Source organism: Pteropus alecto, unplaced genomic scaffold (assembly GCF_000325575.1).
Source record: "Pteropus alecto unplaced genomic scaffold, ASM32557v1 scaffold75, whole genome shotgun sequence".
NCBI lineage: Eukaryota > Metazoa > Chordata > Mammalia > Chiroptera > Pteropodidae > Pteropus > Pteropus alecto.
In genome coordinates, this window is record NW_006440638.1 from 30,654,931 (window position 1) to 30,676,358 (window position 21,428).

The window sequence follows — 21,428 nt, forward strand, 5'->3', positions numbered from 1 at the left end:
AAAGATTTATTTTAGTAATTCACAGAAATTAACATGACTATTCTATTTATTGTGAGACTCAGAGTTTTTCTACATGTTTGAAAAGATGGTCTCTGTACAAAGTTGATAATATATGTAACTAGTATAGATACTCCAGAATTAAATGAAAACAAGCAGCTTTTTCTATCTTTTGCTCATCTCTGTCATCTCCCTTGTCTATTTCTGCCATCTAAGTTTAGTGTGGCCTCTTCATAGGAAGTATCTGGGAGAAAATCTTGGAAAGCTGATTCTATGATTTCCTGACACTGACCACCCTGTCTTCCATATTTGCCTTGGTCGTAGGCTGAAACCAGGTGCTGTCACATATCTTCTGTGCCATAAGCAAACACCACACCGTTTTTTAGGAAAAAATGTATTTGTTCTCCTGCCCAATTAGTTCCTCACTTTTCTTTCTCCTTCCTCCATTTTGGTAGCATTTACATCACCTCAAGAAGTTAAGGTTGGAAAGTTTTCTATTTCAAATTCCAATACAAAAATGTTCTGTGGTGTTTTACTATTTCAAAGTAAGGGAGTGACTATGTGCCAGACATTACACTCAGCAATTTATCTAATTATTGCCAGTTTATCTCTCACAACCGTCTTAGTCCTATTTTATAGATGATGGACCTGAAGCAACTTGCCTATGATCAAAAGTTCTGGTCTTTTTGACTCCAAAACCTGTCAGGCATTTTTTTAATACTCTTCTGCCTTCTCTGACAGGGAAATCAGTTTCTTGCTGGCTTATACTTCCTAGCAAGGGACATTTTGCTTATCTTTATAAATCTACATGGACTGCCGCCAGATCATCCTCACATGTGTTAAACATAAACTTTTATTAAATGAGCTGCTTTAATTGTTTCCTTTTCTCAGGGGCTATGCTATTGCCAGCAGCAGTGATGACCGCATGAATGAGCCTCCAACCTCTCTTGGGCTTGTGCCTCACCAGGTTAGTGATTTGGAAGTGAAATCATAATTCTGGACCTGTTCCCAGTGGTGGAGGGGGAAGCATTTGGGGTCATTTTACATGCCATCAACCCAGCCCACCTCGCCTCTACCCTGCTTACCCTCCAGCTGCCCTGGAATTTCAGTGGGAATGCTTCATGACCATGTAGAAGGTATTTCATTCTGCGAGATGGTGACAAGAAGAAATCATGAAAGAGCAGCATTATCCAGAATCTTTGATGCATTAGCATGTTGACTAGAGATCTCATAATGGAAGAGAAAAAGAAAGACTAGGTGTCAGGATCAGCTAGCCAGCAGTTTAAACTCAGCCGTGAGTTATTAAGATGGCCTTCCTTGGCCAAGTCACTCAACTTCTGTGAGCCTTAGTTTTCTTATTTATAAAATAGAGACAATAATACCAACCTCGTTGTAGAGATTAGGGATGATATGTAAAAAGGGCTCAGCAACAGTGACTGGCCTGTCACAGCCCCCTCAATAAATATGATGCTTGCTGTGTTTGTTATTATTGACTCCGTAGCCAAATACAAGGCATTTATAGGCATGCCTGAGAAAACCATTAGAAGTGTGCAGTGTCACCAAAAAGTGGAGTGTCTTTTCAGGAAAAGAATCTGAAGCATCCTAAGGAAGGTTTATTCCATTGAGAATGAAAAGGAAATGAATAGTAGAATGAAAACTTAGAATTCATGTTGCCTCTTCAGTAATTTTTTTTACTATGTGCTTGGAGGATCGAAGAGGTTTTCTAGTCTTTTTGGAAATCATTTCTCTAGGTTCGGTGGATGCCCGTCAGTCTATAACAGGAAGACTATCTCTGTGCGTGAAGCGGTGACACTGTCCGAGTCTCACCTGGGGATTTGTGAGGACAGACTCACAGATGAGTGCAGAGACCAGGGTGACTCACTTGGTTCACGTCTGTCTCTCCCTGCCTCCCCACCACCCACCTCCTGTCATCTAGGACGGCCCTATCATTTTCCAGTTGCAGATGAGAATCAGAAGAGAGGCAATTACTTGCCTGCTTGTGGTCACAGAGAAAGGTAATGGATGAGCAAAAATTCAGACCTAAACTTGGCACTCTGACCAGTGCTCTTTCTGAGATTTTGTGAATGGAAAGACCCTTGGCCCACACGTTGGGAGAGTTAGCTTCGAATCGCTACTGCGGCCCTCTTGCACTAAGTTACCCTCCATGGACCTTGTGTTAGGTCCCTTACCATCCCTGAGCCTCAGTTTTCATATCATACAAGTGGGTGCTTTACCTTGTATCCGGGATTATGTCTGTGATGAGGCTTTGTAAACCATAAAACACTGTGCAAATATGACCTTTCCAGCCTGCCTCACAAAGGTGGCATTTATTTGATATGAATGTATTCATCTTTTCTACAGAAACATTTCAAGTAGGACCCAACAGACACTGTAATTAATCTTCCATCATAAGGAATCAGTCCTCTGGAGTCAACCTCTGCTTTTTTCGCTCTTGAATCTCATTCAAATCCTCAGCCTCTTCCCTTTTTCACATGTCTCCTTCCCTTCTGACCTTGGGATATGCCCTCATCTCCTTTACAGATTTCATACTGAGAAGGGCCTTAATTAAATTTTCAGTCATGCCCCTGCACTGGTTTTCTTCTTTAAGTCCTTTATGTTAAATTATCACAGTTGTAGTATTCTCAGTGTTGAGGCCAGAGGGCAAAATGATCTCTTTATAGAAGGGGTCCAGTGTCAAAGTGCATGTGCCCATGTTTCTAAAGTACTATGGCAACTAATCCCTCTCAGTGTTCTTTACCCCCATTGAGCCTTGCAATTGTTTGTCATTCATCGACTCTTCTAGTTTTTTTCTCCTTGTTTTCAAATGTCTGAAGATTATTTTGGTTGTTGGCCATCTCTTCATTTGGCCTTTTCAAAGGCTGAAGAATAACGCAGCCATATATGGGAAAAGCCCAGTGCATGTGTGTGATTACTTGCTTACATTATTTCAAGTTTCAAGCCTTTATTTTTAGCTACTTTCTAAAAAAGAAAGTGGAGAAAGAACTTTAAAATTATTAATCAGGGTTGTATAGTCCCTGTTTATAGGCTTTAAGTTTTTTATTCTTTTTTAAGTGGAGTGAGTTCATTTATGCAACTGTGTTTTGATTAGGAGAACATCATTTCCACAGAAACACTGGGCTATGTTGCAATGCCCTGTTGCAGACTCAGCACTTCCCTCCTCCTCTTCCTGGCTCTCTGAGACAAATGGTTTCCTGTTGGAGAGGAACCCAGTCAACCCCTGTATGTGCTTTGTATTCAAAGAATGACCAGTGACATTCCCTGGGCTCATTTTCCTCAGTTACCCGAAGGAGAGTGTTTATTAATTGGCCCTTGTGGAATGAGATGTAGTAGGAAAGTGATAATCCTTGGACAGAGAAGGCCCCCCACTAGCAACTCATTGTGTAATCTGGAGAAAGTTGCTTAACTTAGCCTGGGCTCCCTGTGTCTCTGCTCTCCTCTGAGTCAGTCCTGGGAGGCCCAAGGATCTCTCTATGGGATCACAGGCAGAATTTGGCACATCCAGAGATAAGCCAAGTGCAGAAAAGGGCTTGATTAGGCCCTGAAATTCAGTGATATTCAGACTGGGAAAAACAAAAACAAAAACAAACAAAAAAACCAAAAAAAACACCTCTTATTGAGTTTGAAAACTGAAACAACCATTTGAAAGTGAGAAAAGAGGCCATGGGTTAGTTCGTTTTTTTAAAGTCTTTTGTGCAGCATGCATGCATTGGATTCTGCAAGCAGGCAGCAGCAGCAAGCAGACTTTCTGTCTCTGAAGAGTCATTTTTAAGAAATTTAAGTCATTTTATTTATGTATAAAAGACATGTAGATAGTCACACAAATTCTTAACTGCACAACTTGAATTATCACAAAATGAAAGCACTCATGTACCCATATTTTGATAAAATATTATCAAGCAACCCTCAAAGCTCTCCTCATGCTTCTTCTAATTAGTATTGCCTCCTTCTTGACTTGTAACCATGGGAGACCTTTGTCTAATTTTGTACTTTATGTAAATGAAATCATATAGTATATTCTCTCTGAGTCTGAATTCTTTTGTAGAGAGAATTTTTTCATTGTAGATCGTTATGTAGTATTGTTCCTTCTGCTTCCCACCAAGTGGGATCTTTTATTTAAAAAAAAAAAAAAAAAGTTATCTTTTCCTGGCTCCTTGGGTAGTGGCTGACCCTTTTTCCTGGTTCTTTGATGAGAGGCACAATTCAGGAGTTATAAAATGTACAGGCCACTCCCGATATCTCCAGGAAATTGGTTTGCAGGCTGGTGTGGGATTCTGAATGTGACAGAAATGAGCTGCCTATGAAGCCACTGATCATTTGGCTTAAAGAATGAAAAACAAGGTGGTAATACAACAGTCATCCAATACCATGGTCATTAATATAGTAGTCCTGCTTTTATCCCACTTGTGGACCAGGCAGTTCACCTCTTTTGTCTTTGGGTGAATGTACTCTTAGTTCTCAAGTACTGATGAATAAAGACCCTGAATGTGTATGTTCTTCCTAAGGGTTTGTACTTGCCAACCCCATGGTTCTCAGCTTCTGAATTGCTTGCTTTTAGTTACTTTCAGAAAAGTAGAACAAAGCCCTAACTAGGACAGGACCCTGGGAGGGACCTGGCCTGGGAAATCTCTAAGTGAGACAAATGCTGAGATAGAGCTGGGTCTCTAGCCAGGCTTTGGACTGCTATTTATTTGGCCTGTCTGCACAGGCGGTGCCCACCCCAAATCCTCAGGTCTTTATCTTTTAATAAGGTCTCTTTAATGTGCTCAGAAATGTGTTTATCTCAGTGTACGTTTAGGAATATAGACGGACTGACTGCTGAGGAAGATTAAGATCAGCAACAAGAGCGTATTTCCTAAGATACAGCCCAAGAAAAGGAATCTCCTTCCTCCTCTGGTTCTGTACCCCTCAGATTGATGACTATGGACATGGCCAGAAAAACAGCCCAAATGTCTACTGTTTCTCTGTATCAACTGTTGTGGTTTGTGACCCACTCATCCTCCCCTCATTTAACCAACCCTTTAACAGATGATTCCCAAACACTGACTCTATAGCAAGCACCATTCATTTCAGAGGAGTTAAGTAATTGGCACAAGATCACCTAGTGTTTAGTTCCATTTGCTTTTGGAGTCATCTGTGGTGATTGGTGTACCTCAAGCCAGTTGGATGTAGTGAAATCTGTTTCAGTGAGAAGCACCTGAATAGAAAGAGGGATCTGAGTGCAAGACCTTACAATGTCTGGTCTTCCTCTGTGAGGCCTGAGAAGAGAGGGAGATTCCCTTTCCTTGGTACACAAAGGAGAGGATAAGTTATATTGCCAGAGTTCAAAAGCATCTCAGATAACATCTCTTGTCCCAAAATGACTTGGGTATAACTTTATCAGTTGAAAGATATGACTTATACCACATGAGTTCTGCTCACCTGATGAGACTATTCTGTTTGAGAGATGCCACGTGCGAGACAGCCTGAAGGTCATATATGTGATCAGGCAGACCTGATTAGAATCCCAGCTTTGCTTCGTAATTTCATTTCCATCCATTTGTTCATTAGCTCATTTTACAAAGGATTTGAAGCAGCTGTTTCCACTTGTTACTGTGTGACCTCTCTGAACTTCATATTTTATATCAACAAAACAGGGATAATAATATATTCCTGAAATTCATGTACAGATTAAATTACATGACATTTTCTAAGCACTAGCACAGTTCTCAGCACATAAGAGACGCTTGTAAATGTTGGTTTTCTCTTTTTCACTTAATTAAAATAGTAAAATGGGAGCTTACCCACTCTCCTAAAAAGAAAGTTCCGAAGAATCTCATAAAACTCTGGAAGCAGTGAGTGAGTAGGCAAAGGTTGGAAGGATTAGCTCCATTCTGCAGTATTTTTCTAAGGATGATGCTGGCTCATTTCTACCTTACTATTTCTGCCCCTTGGTGACTCCAGTTTGGTACTGAGAGGTAGATCACCGGTGGTAGCTGAAGCTGTTGTCTGAAACAAAAACCACTGTGGTGTGCCTTGGGTTTTGCAATTGTTAAACTCTCCATTTTGGCACTGAATTTGATTAAGACTCTTTTCAACATCCAAGAACGATCTGGAGTTAGTTTTTATTTATGCAAACTCCAAGCTCTAGAAATATTGCCAGGCCTTCTGGAAGGTGGTGTGAAGTTAGAGCAGCAGATTCCAATTGTGGTTGTAAATGTACTTCTCAGAATGGCTATTTGTTTTTGGGCGTTGGATCTTCTCATCTAAGCAAGATACCTTGGAGCTCAAGTTGATTTTTCTCAGCTGAGGTGTAAATACCAGAATGGAAGGTACTCCTGCTATTCTCGATCTATTTATTTTATAACCAGCTGGGCATAATCAACTGGAGATAATTTAATCCACCCAGGCTCTGATAGCAGCCATCTAGATACTGTTTTGTTTTGGGAGGGGGTGTTTTGTTTTGGTTTTTTTAATTCTTCTGGCCTTTTCTTTATTTCTTTCTTTTTACCGCCTCCTTGTTTTTCTGCTTTCTTCCTCAGACTTTGGAGTCAGAAAGGACAGGACTCAGTTTCCTGGCTTTGTCACTTGATGTTGTGGAACCTTAGGCAAGCCATGCCACTTCTCTGAGCCTCAATTTCTTTATCTGGAACATGGGGAAGGTCACAGGATGGTAGTGAAGCCAAAATGAGATGAGTGTGTGAAAACATCCACGAGCGCTAGACACAGAGACAGCACTTAATAAATGTTAGTGCTGTCTCCTCTGTCCCCAAGACCATCATTTTCTAAGTTATTCTAAGGCATGTCTTCCTGCCAAGGGTAGGAGGGAACAGATGTTTGTGTGGAAGAGAAAGGGGAGAGGAGTAAGCAGTTTCCGAGAGGCACAAGAGAGGCAAAGATGGGTGAGAAGGATGTTCAGTGAGTTGGAAGCTCCAAAAGACAACCAATGTACCTATAAGACAGAGAGTTGGAGGAGCACAGTGGAGGAGAAGGGGAGGTAGGCAGGATCTTATAGGCCATTTTAAACGTTTGGACCTTCAACCCAGGGACAGTGGAAAGCCATTGAGAAGTCGTAAGCTAAAACACGATAAAGTTTGGGTGTATGGAGAATAGAGTGGAGGAGATACGAGTGGATCTAGGTATAGAGTTAAAGTTGTTTAGCCTTTTAATGGTAGAAAACCTAATCCAGGGGCTTCCACATCTGGCTATGTGTCAGAATCATCTCGGGAGCCATTTCAGAACACACATTTCTCAGCCTCATTCCAGATCCACAGCTTCAGTCTATAAAAATGGCTTCTTGGTGGCATCCTATGGGACAAAGTATGTAACTCATAAAGGTAACACAGACCAAATCCTGCTCTTTGAACATGCCCACCAATACTAGTTATGTTTTTAAAAGGACACTTGACACTTTGTCCATAGCACACACCCCCAGCCCAAGCAGGTGTTTCTGCCAGTGAGCCTTTGGATTAATTAGACACGCACAGGTGTGCCTAATGAATGTGGGCTGGATGGCCCCCTGTCCTACTGAGAACAGCCGGGGAGGGAAGCCAAATTAGCATTTAAAGGCCCTGCTCTGATGTTTTTTGCTTCATTTCTGTGGTGTTTTTACTCCTGTTGAGGAGAGTATGTCCTGTCTTTATAAGGCCCTCTTAAGCCAAATGCAGATACCACCAAATGCAGAGCCTCACAGTTGTCTGACGACTGGGATTTCAACTTAAGCTGCTTTTGTCCTTTGTGGGTCTTAGAGGTGATGAGAGGTAAGGGAGCCAAGAAACTATAGCTAATTGTATTTCTTCTAGGTTCTGTCATTCCCAGGTGGATTTTTAAACATTCAGGATGTAGCAAAGATACACATATTGTAGAGCTGGTTTAGACATAAAATATTTTTTTTCTGGAAGGCTACACAGGAAACTGATTTTGGTGATTACTTTGAAGAAGAGAAATTGGGGGCAATTGGCACTCATACTTTTATTTTGTATCTTTCTGCATCATTTTGAAAATGTTAATCAAGATTATAAACCATTTTTAATATCACCTTTTTTTAGATATAATTTATATACAGTAAAATTCACCCATTTTAAGTATAAATTTTAAAGAGTTTTGACCAATGTATACACTCATATGTATAACCACCACTACCACAAACAAGATCTAGAACATTCCCAGTCACCCCCAAACTTTCCTTTGTGCTTCTTTTGGGATGATATCCCCATCCTCAGCCCCGGGCAGCCACTGATTGGATTTTCATATGGGACATTTTAATTAATCCTTTATTTTCTGTACTAAGAAGGAAAAAACAATCTAACTTTAAAAATAAATAAAATGTGCAGGGAGGTAGGCAAGGTTTGGCCCCTGCAAGGGGCCATAGAGCTAGGTAGAGGGATGAGTGTGTTTAGGAAATTGGTGTTTTTCTCTCACTTGAGGAATGAGGAGATTGAGAAGCCAGTAATCAGAGGAGGCTGTTTAAAAGGAAGTTAAACATTTTATTTTTAAAAAATAGAAAAAAGGGGAGTAAATATGCTGTGAGAGTATGGGTTATTTTTGTTCTTTTGTTTTGTCATGTGCTTATTTTTATTATAGGTAGAGTTAAACTTTTTAAATAGCTGTTTAATACCTACTTTCTATAAGGAAAGATCGACAGCAAATATTAGTAATAGAATAAGAGTTTAGAGTAAGCTGTGTGCAATCCCAGAAGTTAGAGAGTTTACCTTGAGCAGTGTCAACAGGCCTTAGTTACTATGTGGATGGAGAAATAACTTTGGTATCACTTTGTAGACCGTTTTCACTTAAATGTTAATTTAGACGTGAGCTAAATTAGGTAGATGCAGTAGTGCTGTTCTTACAAAAGTGGAAAGAATGAGAGGCTTGTTAACTGCTTCCATCTATTTTCTGACATCTACAGGTGATGTTAAGTTGGTGTAGAGCAAACCACAAGAAGGTGTAAATGAGGTTGGTAACTGGAAGCATCTTGTTTCACATGCTTGCCTGAGAGTCACCTGGGGCTCTTGTTAAACAAATTCTCAGGCCTTACCCCAGTTCCTGTCTTGTATGATTCCATTTATAGGAAATATGCAAAATAGGCAAATCAATAGAATTGGAAAGATTACTGGCTGCCTAGTTGTGGGGAAGGTAGAGAATGGGGGCTAATTGCTTATGAGTTCTAGGCTTCTTTTTGAGGTAATGAAAATTACCTGAAATTAGATATTAGTGATGGTTACATAACTTCACAAATATACTAAAAGCCACTTAATTTATGCTTTAAAAAGATGAATTTTATGGTACACGAATTACATCTCAGTAAGCCTGTTATTTTTAAAAAATAACTATTGCACAAGGTATTTTGATGATAAATGCCAAAAAGAAGAATTTCAGATGACGGTGTTATTATTTCTAAGTTGTGTGGTAGGTAGATTGAAGATGTATGGAAAAGATGTGTTTGAGTTGAGTGGCTTTTAAGAAAGATAATTTGGAGATGTGGTTATTTCCGAAAGGAAGAGTTCTGAGCCCCAGAATTTAGTATGAGACAAGTTCAGGAATGCAGGAATGTCTTTGGAGGGGAAGTTGTAGTTCAGCTTAGCAGTTATACAGGGCTCATGAAAAGATTCAGTCTAAGACATAATTGGAAGGGCAGGTTGGGCCCAGCTTTGGAGTCGGGGTGGGGGGCAGGGGGGACTTAAATGACAGCATAAAGAATTTCTGCAGTATTTGGTCAGCTCTAGGAGGTTGATAAAAAGTGACACTATCTCAGAGCTGTGTGTTAGAAAACTTAATCAACAGCAGAGTGTTGCATTAGATGGAAGGGAGAGAGTTCACCTGTGAAGGTGCCCGTTAAGTGTCTTTTGCCTTCTGTTTGAAAACAAGGCTTTCCTCTTTTAAAAGGCCTAAAACTAGAATTACTTTGATTGAGTTCCGGGCCTTCTGATGCCAACTCGATGAATTTGAAAGGCCTCACACACCGATGTTATTCTACTTCATTTCCTGGGAAAATGAATCACTGTTTCCTAGTGAAGAGCTGTCTGGGGTGCTAAACAATGGTGTTTGGGCCCTTGCTGGCCAACCCACTCACTTTGGCTCCTTTTTTTTCTATTGCGCACCACCTGTGGTTTTGTTTTTATTTTCTCTTTCCTTCCTTTCCTTTTTCTCTCTTCTTTTGCTCCTAACTGGGTCTTCTGTCTCCCTTTTCTTCAGCTTTTCCTCCCCATGTCCCTTTAGGAGATAATTTAGAGAAAATTATGATATTTCTTTGCTCAATAGAAAGAAAACTTGATATTGGCTATATGACAGAAAAGATAAAGAAGAAACCTTTTCATGAAGCATACATAGTGTCATTAACATATAGGTCACGTCAATAAACATTTTAGTGTAAAATATGCTACATATGATCAGATTGTCTTCTAGGTAAATTTTATATTAAATGAAAAAATTTTTCAAGATTGTAACTTCCAGATCTCATGAGGATCTCAACATTCCCATTTGTGACTTGCCACTAAAGTCTTCTCTGCCAGTTTGATGTCTTCCATTTTGGTGTCCTGAATAGCAAACTTAAGACCCTGCTTGTGCCTCACAAGTACTGCATTATAAAATGGTCAACATATTCCTGAGAGATAGGGAACTAAAAAATTGTCACATTGCAGAGGTTCATAATGAGACTACTTAACCTATCCCAACTATTTATCCTTTCTACCAAACCACATTTGATCTTGGATTACATTGATAAGGACATTTGAAAGATGACTGTAGACAGTTCCTTCAAGATTAGATTTTCCAGTATGTACATTTAATTAGACTGTTAACTGCAGTGTGGGCCTACAGATGGAGTTATCGAAACTCAGAAAGAAGCCTGTTTCTTTAAAGATTTTATCAGGCTTTGTTTTTGTTTGGCTGGGAGTGTTGGTAGGGTGGCTAAAGGCAGTGTGAGTGTGTAGGTTGGTTCTTTTGCTCTTTTCAAGTGAGACTGTTAAATTTGTGTTGAGACCTGATTTTGAAGACAAAGTGAAGGAGGGAGGAAGCTCAGGTTTGGTGTCAGGAGGGCTACTTTTGAATCTTAGCTCTGTCACTTTCTGTTTTCCTGAGCCAAGTTGCTTCTCTTTTCTGAGCTTGAGTTTTATCAACATAAAATGAGGTTGTTGGGAAGATCAAATTAACTCATGAGAAGACTCGTGTTGTCTGGCTTATTATAAATGCAGAGTATGGAGACTTTAGAAAGTGTGCCATTCATGTTTTTAGTAATAATAGTTTAATGATATATACAACAGTTTAAAATTCCTTTTTGTGTAAGTATAGTTCTAGAGGTATAATGTTATGAATAAATTACTTAAACCATCATTTGTGAAACTTGGTTATAGCTAATATTGGGTAAATGGAAATCAGTTGTAGTCTAGAAGTTTATGCTCAAGGTGGCACTGTTTCCCCATAAATTTGGTGATGTTTCACATTTTATCCCTGTTTCTAGTCAAGCAAATAACTGGATATATATTTAGGACTGTCTGCCTTCTGTAGTCTCCAGTCCTTCTTGCCTTGTGGAGCCCCACTCAATATTATATCCTAGAAATATACACATTTCCCATACTCACTGTAACTTATGTATGAGAGTGAGTCATAACTTAGTTGACCCATGATATTTTTAAAGACATTTATTAAAATGATATTTGAGATTTTAAAGCTTTCTTTTTGTATTTTGAAGTCAATTATGTTTTTAGGTCTCGAATATGTGAAAAGTTGAATTTCATTTTTGCTGGTAATCTGTGTCAAGACCACCATGTTAACTGTTTCTTGCTTCTTGTCTGAAACTACACATGAATTTCACAAGTGCCATCATTTCAGGAGTAATGTGAACTTTCTCATTTTGTTTGTTTTCAGATCCGAGGATTTCTTTCACGGTTTGATAATGTCCTTCCTGTCAGCCTGGCATTTGACAAATGTACCGCTTGTTCTTCCAAAGTAAGTCATTCTGCATTTAAAGGACTTGTATTTTAAAATGAGCTGGTCAGCAGTACCAGCCAGAGGCACTGAAAACAAATAAGGGCTTTTGCGGGGAGAGGTGGGATCCAAAAAGCCAGAAAAGACTTTGTATTCATTTATCTGAGAAAGTTTGATTTATAGTGCACAGAGACAGACTGAATTATGTTGTAGGTATGTATCAGTACTTGCATCATGATAATTTTGGCTTGAGCTTGAATTTTACTGGTCTTTATTCTTCCTCCAGAGGGTTCTTCCCTCTCATGGACCAGCATAGAGCAACTTTTAAGTATTACTCAGAGGATGGGGGATACCAGGCAGGTCCTAGTGGTGTGTCTTTTGGAGATATATATAATGACAAAGAAAGGTAAACAGAGATTCTAGACTTGGAGGGGGAGCCCATAAAAGGGCCCATTTAGCTTTGATCTTTCCAAAGGCTCTAAAAGTAGAGCTGTATGTCCTCCATTGTAATGGGAAAGGCTGATATGTCTCAAACCTACAGTGATGGCATCTCACTTTTCAATAGGCTTTCAGATAGACTGAGTTATATTTATATGCTTACAGTGTTATAGCTAATTTCCTTTTGGAGGCCTCTTTAAACTCTCTAACACTCGGTGATTTAACCTGGACTTTTAAAACTCATGATTCTTGATAAAACTTTCACCTTCAAGTGTTATGCGCAATAGTGTTGCAGTTAATCCCAAATTCTGACCTCTTAGTTACAATTTGGGACTTTGCTATGTAGCCTACATCTGACAGTATGGAAGGGATTGAATTCTAGGGAAATCCTCCCCACAGCTTTCTTTGAAAAACTTCGCTTGGGCCATATCTTATGAGAAGCACAATCCTGTCTAGTTTCTCAAAAAATGACAAACAATTTTAGGTGCTCAGAAATTTAGATTAATTTTTTTTCTTCAAAAGTAAACTAAAACCTTGCTTTATCATTATGCACCCCAAGTGTCCATGTTGAGATTTAAAGCTTGACATTCGTCAGTAGTTCTTTATTCACGAGCTTGTTCTTTCTGTAGTTTCCTTAAGATCTCTTATCTGCTCAAGTCAAGGCCTCAAGGATGTCTGTGTGTGCTTTTGTCTTCAGAAATGCAAGTTTTAGGATTATATGCTTTTTAGTGGAGCTCATTTTTTTTCTTCGAATGGCTGAGCTAATTGATCTCAAAATAAGTTGGCAGTAGTATTAATTTTCATATTGAAATCTGTTGGCACAGGTGCCAGTTTTTCTGTGGCTTTATGTAGATCTGGCTAGTCAATGGAATAAGGATAATTGGGTTCTCTAAGCGAAATGCAAACACTCATTCTTTTTGTTGTAGTTCTAATTAAATTAGCCCTTGAGATACTGTTTGTAAAAGAATCATAAGCATACCAGCTAACTGAGGTCCCTTATATTCTTTGAAAGAGAATAGCTTTACGTTTTTCTTTCACGCTTATTGTAAGCATCAAATAAAAAATAGGTATCACTTTTTAGTTAGCAAAATTATTTCCTCTTGGTGGTCATTCTGAGAGTCCTGCTTTACGTAAACATGCTGGACAATTTAATACAAACTGACTTGGATTTTAACAGCTGTGTTATTCCCATAGCGATCACTTTTCATGTGGTCTGGGTATTAAATTTCTTTTGTGTTGGAAAGGTTGCTTCATTGGTATACATATTTCCTTACAGTAGAAACACAGCATTTACTTACTTGGCTTACTTCTTTATTCGCTTAGGAGAATGTCATTCTCTATTATCTGCAAACCCAACATTAATACTTTGAAATGACAAATCTAATTAATTATATTTTCATTTCTGTGCATGTGAATTTTTCTTAATGCATACTTAGTATAATATTTTTTATTCTGAGTCATATCATAGTTATCGTTTCAAAAAGATTTGAGGGGGGCTAAAAAATGAGTTTAAAAACTCCTTTGACATCTATGAAGTAATTTTTTCCTTCAGTAGTTTAGAGTATTTTTGCTCTACCCTCCCCTTCCCCGCCTCCACACACCTTTTATAAGGCTGAGGTAGGGAAGAATACAGTTCTCAGCTTCTATGGCAGAGACAGCGGAATCATCTACGCATAAAGCATTTCTTGTCCTGTTTGATTTTAGCTTGGAATATAGCCAGGTGAATTGTTCCATCTTATAGAAAAATCATTGAAAAATCTGGAAGGAGAGGAATGTTGAGGAGTTACTTTCATTCCAATTTCTGTGGATTGCCTTGCAAGACGTTTTAAAATGACGGTATCTACCACTGGGATTTCAAAAAACCCTATTTGAAGCTACATGAGTTGTTTTTTAGTTCTAAAAAGGAATTTAGAGTCAACTAGAGTTTTGTGGAGTTACTACCAGAGGGAAAAGTATAATTTTAAAACCAATATTCTTGAGAGAATCTCTCATAATACATTGGTTCAGTTTGTTATTAGCCTTTCCCTTAAATGTTTTTTCAGAAGTTAGGGTATTTTTTGATAATTATCTATTTTGATATAATTGTAAACTTATAGAAAAGTTGCAAGAATAGTAAAAGGAATTTCTATATAGCCTTTAACCAGATTCACCAGTTGTCTACATTTTGCCCCATTTTTGTCTGCTGGCTCCCTTCCCTGCCTGCTTCCCACCCCTCACCCCGCTCAGCCCCCACCCTCGTTCTTTTTTTTTTCTTAAAACTTTGAGAGTAAATTGGAGACATTGTGATCATTTACAACTCAATACTTCAATGTATGTTTTCCAAGAACAAGGATGTTCTTTCTCTTAGGTGAACACAATACACTTACTTATCAAATTCAGGCAATTTAATGTTTGCACAATACTGTTATCTAATTCACAGTCTATATTTCAAATGTTATTTGTACAGTAATGTCTTTATAGGTTTTTTCCTCCCAGACCAGGATCTAATTCAGGATCAAGCAATTGCATGTAGTTGTCATGTCTCTTTGGCTTCCCTCAGTCTGGAAAAGTTCCTTAGCCTTTCTTAAACATTTTGATATTTTGCCAGTTATTTTGTAGAATTTGCCTCAATTTGGATTTGCCTAATGTTTCCTTATGATTAGATTGAGGTTACGAATTCTTGGCAGGAATACTAAAGAAGTGATGATGTATCCTCATGTCAGAAGGCACTTGATGTATTTTATCCCCTTTGGTGATGTTAATTTCCCCCTTTCCATATTTGTAACTACTCCAGCAGTGAGAAACCTGGCTCCCATTATCCTGAATTTATTTACTTACTTGCTCAAGTCTAGAATACACAGAAAGTAGTTTCAAAATTGCTGGCCCATACTACTGCAGAAAGTAAACATACTAACTAGAGTTTGATATTTGTGCATGGTTCTTTTTTTCTAGGTAAAATGTATACACAGTGAAATGTGTGAATCTTAAGAGAATTCTTTAAGTTTTGACAAATGTATCAACACCCATGTAACCTGCATTTCAGTCAAGGGACTGAACGTTTCCTTTACCCCAGGAAATTCTCTTGAATACCTTTCCAGTCAATCTTGGGGGAATGGGGCAGTATGTTGAATATTATGACTGTTCTTTTTCCCTATAAGGAGAAAGCTAGGCACCTTCTGGTGTTTTATGCAACAATTGCCTTGTTTCTGGAACCCAGAAGTTGACTAGAAACTTCTCTCAGTTCTGCAGTCAGGAGCAGGACTGTGCGTAAAGAAACTGTATGCATAGTATTCTTGCTTTTGTTGCACAATTCTGTCACCCACAACCTTTGTGATATTGCAGGAACAGCCTGTTATGAAGAAGCAAGCCTCAGACTTGGTTTGTATACTGTCTGGGACCTGTCTGCTGCACAGATGTAGCAAGATGTGCCCAGAAACCTGATCTGGAGATTTTAATTAGCGATTAGCAACCCTAATAATATACTCATTCTGGTGTTTACTATGCAATGGGCTCTTCTGTTGATGGGTTATGATTAAACTTCCCAAAGTGACTTATTAACTTTTTGTGTGCATCTGTGTATGTGTGTCTTGAGGACTGGTAGGGAGAAGGTGGTGTAGGAATCATATATGTTAGCTGGTATTGTCATATGGTAAGTTATAATTTTTGCCTTTGTCATAGCCAGCTTATCCATTTATCTTTGATGTTATATAATCCCACCTTTCTTCTATAATATTTCTTTGTAAATTAAAAAAGATAAATAATACCAGTATTAAACTCGGCTATTTAAACTTTTAAGAGAAACTTCTGTCCCAAAACAACCTGTTGCTTAAGAGTTCTGCAAATGCACCATTCAGAGGATAAAAAGACAAATCGTAGATTTGCAAGGAAAGGTTAAAGTCTTACTGTATATCTATTAGCAGACATTCATTTATTCAACTGACATTTGATTCCCTGCTGAATGCCAGAGATATAAGATGGTTAAAATAGCCATTGCCCTCAGGAAATACCATCTAGAAGGTAAGACAAATTTATAAACCAGTAATGATTTCTTTTATATTGTGATATGCTCTGCAGTCAAGCTACATCCTCTTGTTGTGTTATCCTAGTACCAATTTTATAAACAGGAAAGACCAGGGAAGGCCTTGCAGAGAGTGACTTCTGAGTTGCTGTTAAAGGATGAGTAGGAATTTCTAGAAACGCATGGGAAAGAGGACAAGAGGAAGGCATTCATTCTAGGCAGGGGGAATTGCATGTATAATACAGCCAGAGGCAAGAAAACATGGTGCAGTCATGAAGTTATTCAGTATAGCAGTTGTGACAGAGCCTGGGACACCTAATTCCCTGCAAATTATCTTCTTGGCTTTGTGAGTGCCATTTCAATTTCAACTGTTCTCGAGTTGGAATCTGGTGTACTTTGCCTAATACATGAGGCTGCTGTTTTGAATTTTACAATTACATATAAAACTCTTTCTCACCTAGCACCAAGCTTAGGGGGTTTCCTAGCCTAAGGAATAGGGCAGCTGCAACAGGGCGCTGTGGAGGCCAGGAAGTTGGTCTGGGGATTTCCAAGGTCCTGGCTCTACTCCCTTGCTGGCCGGCAGAGTGACCACAGCAAGGTGCTCCCCCCACTGTCCACCTCCGTTTCTTTTGTTAAATGAGTCAGCTGGATGAGATAAGCTCTGGCTCTCCATTGATACTCAAACTTACTAGCTTTTATATTGTCTTTATTTTATTCTTTATTCCACAGCAATCTATTTTTATTATAGAAAAAAATAAGAAAATATATTTAAGGATAAAAGATAATCAGCCATATTCCAACCACTCAGATTACTGTTACCTGTTGATCTCTACCCTTCTCGACTTAAAAAAACAAACAAACAAAAAAAACCAACGATATGTATATAGGTATATGTAGATAATTTTTCTCCCTGAACATTTCCTATTACAAGTTTGAAATTAGCTACAGAGAGAAGGATTTATGATGCTACATCAAGGATACTCCTGCGCCTCTGATATGATAGGGTTTTAAATCTCAATCATTTACAGCGACTGGCCAGGTCCCATGGAAGAGCTCTCCAAAGCTTGTTCCAGGAATTTTTGCATACAGCTTCTCAGTGGCAAATATTACTCAAAACTGGACTGCAGACAGGTTTTACTTCTCCTTTCCAAAAGAGACATAAATCTCTGATTTGGAAAATGATGAGTAACTCCCAGGTTCCCTTTTCCTATCTCATTTACCCAGTGAGCCTCAAGTCTTCTGTTTTAATGTGTGATGTATTCCATATGTATGGTCGTGTGGTGTAAACTGTATCCCACATCTTGTCCTTAGCAACTAGTGTTTCCGCAATCTCCAGAACTGCTTGGTTCCCAAAAGGAGATGGAATATCCAGCCAGAGCCAGTGTAGAGTATTTAGTTACATGCTCTAACCTCAGAGCTCTTGGCTCTTCACCTCCTTGAAAAACCTTGGACATTTCTCCCTTTGCTTCAATTTCCTCATCCATAGAGTAGGGAAAATATTTTCTGTTTCCCAGGGAAATTGCAATGGCTGACGTGTATCCAGTTCCTTGTGACCAAGTACCAAGGCCTTTGCCCACTCCTGGGACTGATGTTGACATCAGAAATAAGAAGAAAACAAAGACCCCTGTGATCACATTTGGCCTCCCGGGGTATATGGAACCCTTTCTCGGCTTACTGTTTGTTCACAAACAGGTACAATGAGAGGCCTGGTTGAAGGTCAAGGCTGCCCTGGCTTTGACAGGCTGCAGAAACCTTCCATTTTGGCTCGTGACAGCTACTGCCAGAACCTTTTCCGTAATTCCAGAAAACTCAGCCTTGCTCATTACTTCTGACCTGTGGTCTTCTGAGACCACCCAATCAGTAGTTAAAGCTTGTGCCACTTACTCCTTTCCCTGTCACCTGTGATCACAAAAGCACGCCAGCTTGCCTAAACACATTCTTTCTTACAGGATCCTTTTTACTGTCCAGACCAGAAAGTTTAGGACTGCTTTCTCCTTACACAGTTCCACTGGCTCCCTGGCCCAAGTATAGCTTTCAGGTTATTGAAAATCTGGGTTCCTTTTAGTTTGGAATTAATCTCATTCACTTTTAGCCTTTCCCCCAAACCCATCACTTGACATAGTGGTTCTTAATTTTTTTGAGCCATAGACCTTGTTCAGACTGATGAAAGCAGTAGACCCTTCTCTCCCAAAATATGCAAAACCACACAGTGTTTTGCAGACAATTTCAATGGCTGTATGTAGTCCCTGAAACATGCTAATGAAGAACCCTTGCTTTATGAGTTTTTCTTTGGCACTATGTCCAAGCTCTCCACGATGAGAGACTGAGGTGAGTGTTGGAGCCAGCCTCAGCCCCAACCCCAGCGTGACCTCTCTGTATGGCTTTGAAATGTTGCCAGCTCTCTTTGGGGACTCATTTTCCTCAACTATAGTAAAGGGACATTCAGGAGCTGATCTAACACTGGGTTTTGTTTTATGACTCATCATAGAGTCTCATGATCAGCTATTTCTTTTTTCTTTTTTTTTTTCAGGCACAGCTACAGTCAGCTAGGGGACCAGGGAAGAGACTGATCTTGCCCAGAGTTCTAAGTGTTGGTTCTCCCTACTCTAGTGGTGCATTGATTTGACTCTTGATATGGAAAGAGCCCCAACTATCATCTGTTCATCTTCCTTCTTTCCTTTTTGTTTATATAATACATTCATCTTCTCTCTTTACCTTTGGAAAGTAAGGAGGGAGGAACATAGTAGTAACTACTGGGAATAAGGGAGCCATCTGCCTTAACTGAGAAACCTTTTATGGCTGTACATCCTTGCACATACACAGGTTGTATACTATATATGACTATATAAATTGAATGCTTTGAACACCCAAATATATATTTACAAGTTTATTTTAATGACTTTTGTCTTAGCAATTCAATCCAACAAACATTGTAGCTCCTGTTTCATGTCATATTTTTGGATGATACAAAGATAAATAAGGGAGCTTCTGAAGTCTCTGATGATATCCTCTTGACAAGATAGTAAAGTTATATTGCATGATTATATAATTCAAATATATCAATTTATTTAAACATCTTTATTCAAGAAAAGTTCCTAGCTTGGAAAGGGTAATTAGTTTCTAGCAAGTGGTAAGAACTGATTAAATAAGTTTTGAATGGTGAGAAAAATGAATGAATGATTTGATAGGTAAAGGAATAGCACAACAGGAGGGGGGAAAAAAAGGAAGATAGCCTGTGCCCTCCAGTCTGGTAGGTAGCTAAGACTCAGTAGCGGAGTGCCCTTTGCCTACTAGTGTGGAGGTGTGATTTATCATTAAATCATAAATGCTAGCTATTGCATATTACATTTCAGTGTTCTGAGTATTCAGCTGAGCTTCTTTCCAGCTTTACTGTTTTAGTTGCTTTAGTTGATTTGTTATGTTCGAAGATCATTTCCAGAGTATATTAAAACAGGGAACCTTTGGGACTGATTCATCATCAAAGATGATTTAGCATTTTATGAAAGGACACATTCTGGCAATGAATTCTTTGAAGAGTTTTGCTTGTTCTCCTACAGGATTTTTAAATGTGTCATCATTTTTTTTCCAAAGGGCCTTTCAATACTCTGTTCAGATATTTGTAGAAGTACTTAAAAAAAATATATATATATATATATATATATATATATATATACACACACACACATATATATACATATATATATCATTATTTATTTATTTTTTTTTGCTATAGAAGATGTGAAAGAACTGTTTGAGAACATCTTATTCCTAAAGTTATTGTCCTTATAATTTGTTTTTATAACATTTTATGTTATTAGATTGATGAATTCTGGACTGTCTGCCATTCCCTAGTTTTAAGTCTTTGTCATAAAAGTTTTGTTAAGTTTTTTTCTTGACAAGGAAGAAAAGCCTACATGTTTCTTTTTTAGCATCTTGAATTTATAGCCATCAGACTAAAATTGGAAAATATCTTCTCTGTGGTCCTAAAATGGCTGCAAGTACGCCAAATATGAACAGTCATAAGAAAACAGACATAACAAGTTTTGAAAGTTAGAGGAACCATCTTGACACTATATAAATGTGTGTATCCAGCAGCATCTTGAGGAATGGCAGCATTATTAGGATAATTGCCCATATTCTCCCATGAGGACTGCTTTGACGGGTATGTCGAATAGGCATAAGGCGTGCAGTAAGAACTTACCTGTCATCATAGCTCTAGACAGCTTAGGTGGCTTCGTAGGTGACTCTAGATTCACTGGCACATTTAGATATTTTTAAGACCTTTATCAGCACTCCAACTTGGAATAGCAATCCACGCAAAAGGATATTTTTGTGTTATTCGAAAAAGCAATAGAGAAAATTTGGGATTCTCTCAGTTCTCAGTTATATTTCACATTGCCCTTTTATGTCAGCTCTTCATGAAGGACCATGAAGGAAGACAGTAAGAAAAGTGGCAAGTTAGTAATTATTCATTGTTGTATAAATACTTCTCACATATCCTAAACGTAGAACATGAGCTCAGCATTGTTCTTTCTTAAAAAAACCTGACTAAAAAGCATCCATAAGGTTGCTACTGTGCCCATATCCAGATCTTCTGTTATTTCAATTTGAGCTGAAGGACTCGTAAGCACATTTTAAAAAATAAATGAATGCAAAATGACTAATTTAGTAGAATAATGTACATAAAACAACACACTGCATCATTTGGCTCTATTGAAGAATAAGTTTTATTTCACACCATCTGCTGTTCTTTGCCTAATCACTCACTGCTTCCTATTATTGAGAATATTCCAGTAGGCACTTAATACCTGAAAAATGAGACCTACATCACCATATTACACTCCCTGCACAGGGACTGCAAGTCCCAGGAAATGGGTCCTTTCATAGTGTTCCCTGGGGGAGGTAGTGTGTGCATGTTTCAGTTCCGTTATGCCAGTTGACAAGCTCTTCTTGGGAAATTGCTTCAGATCTCAAATGTTTTCCTTTTAATAGCCTCAGCAGTGGAGAATTCTTGACCTTTGAGGGTGGGTTTGATTTTTTGGAAAAAAACCTAAAGTAATTTGAAGCTGCGTGTTGT

The 21,428-nt window shown here is 38.6% G+C and overlaps 1 protein-coding gene and 1 pseudogene across 6 annotated transcripts in view; both read left to right on the plus strand.

Moving 5' to 3' along the window:
* Window positions 1-21,428, plus strand: part of ATG7 (autophagy related 7) — a 220,501-nt gene that overhangs the window by 70,953 nt on the left and 128,120 nt on the right. For 4 of the 6 annotated variants that reach the window (XR_001517383.2, XM_006917625.3, XM_015593723.2 and 1 more), the window contains 2 exons: window positions 889-964; window positions 11,857-11,937. Coding sequence is in view for 5 of the 6 variants with exons in the window: in XM_006917625.3 (XP_006917687.1) it covers window positions 889-964; window positions 11,857-11,937 (157 nt within the window). In the remaining variant the exon portion in view is untranslated. Of the gene's footprint in view, window positions 1-888; window positions 965-1,748; window positions 2,003-11,856; window positions 11,938-15,675; window positions 15,892-21,428 lie in introns of those variants that run through there. The other 2 variants (XM_015593724.2, XM_015593725.2) reach the window with 2 other exon arrangements.
* Window positions 20,516-21,428, plus strand: part of LOC107196066 — a 6,699-nt pseudogene continuing 5,786 nt past the window's right edge.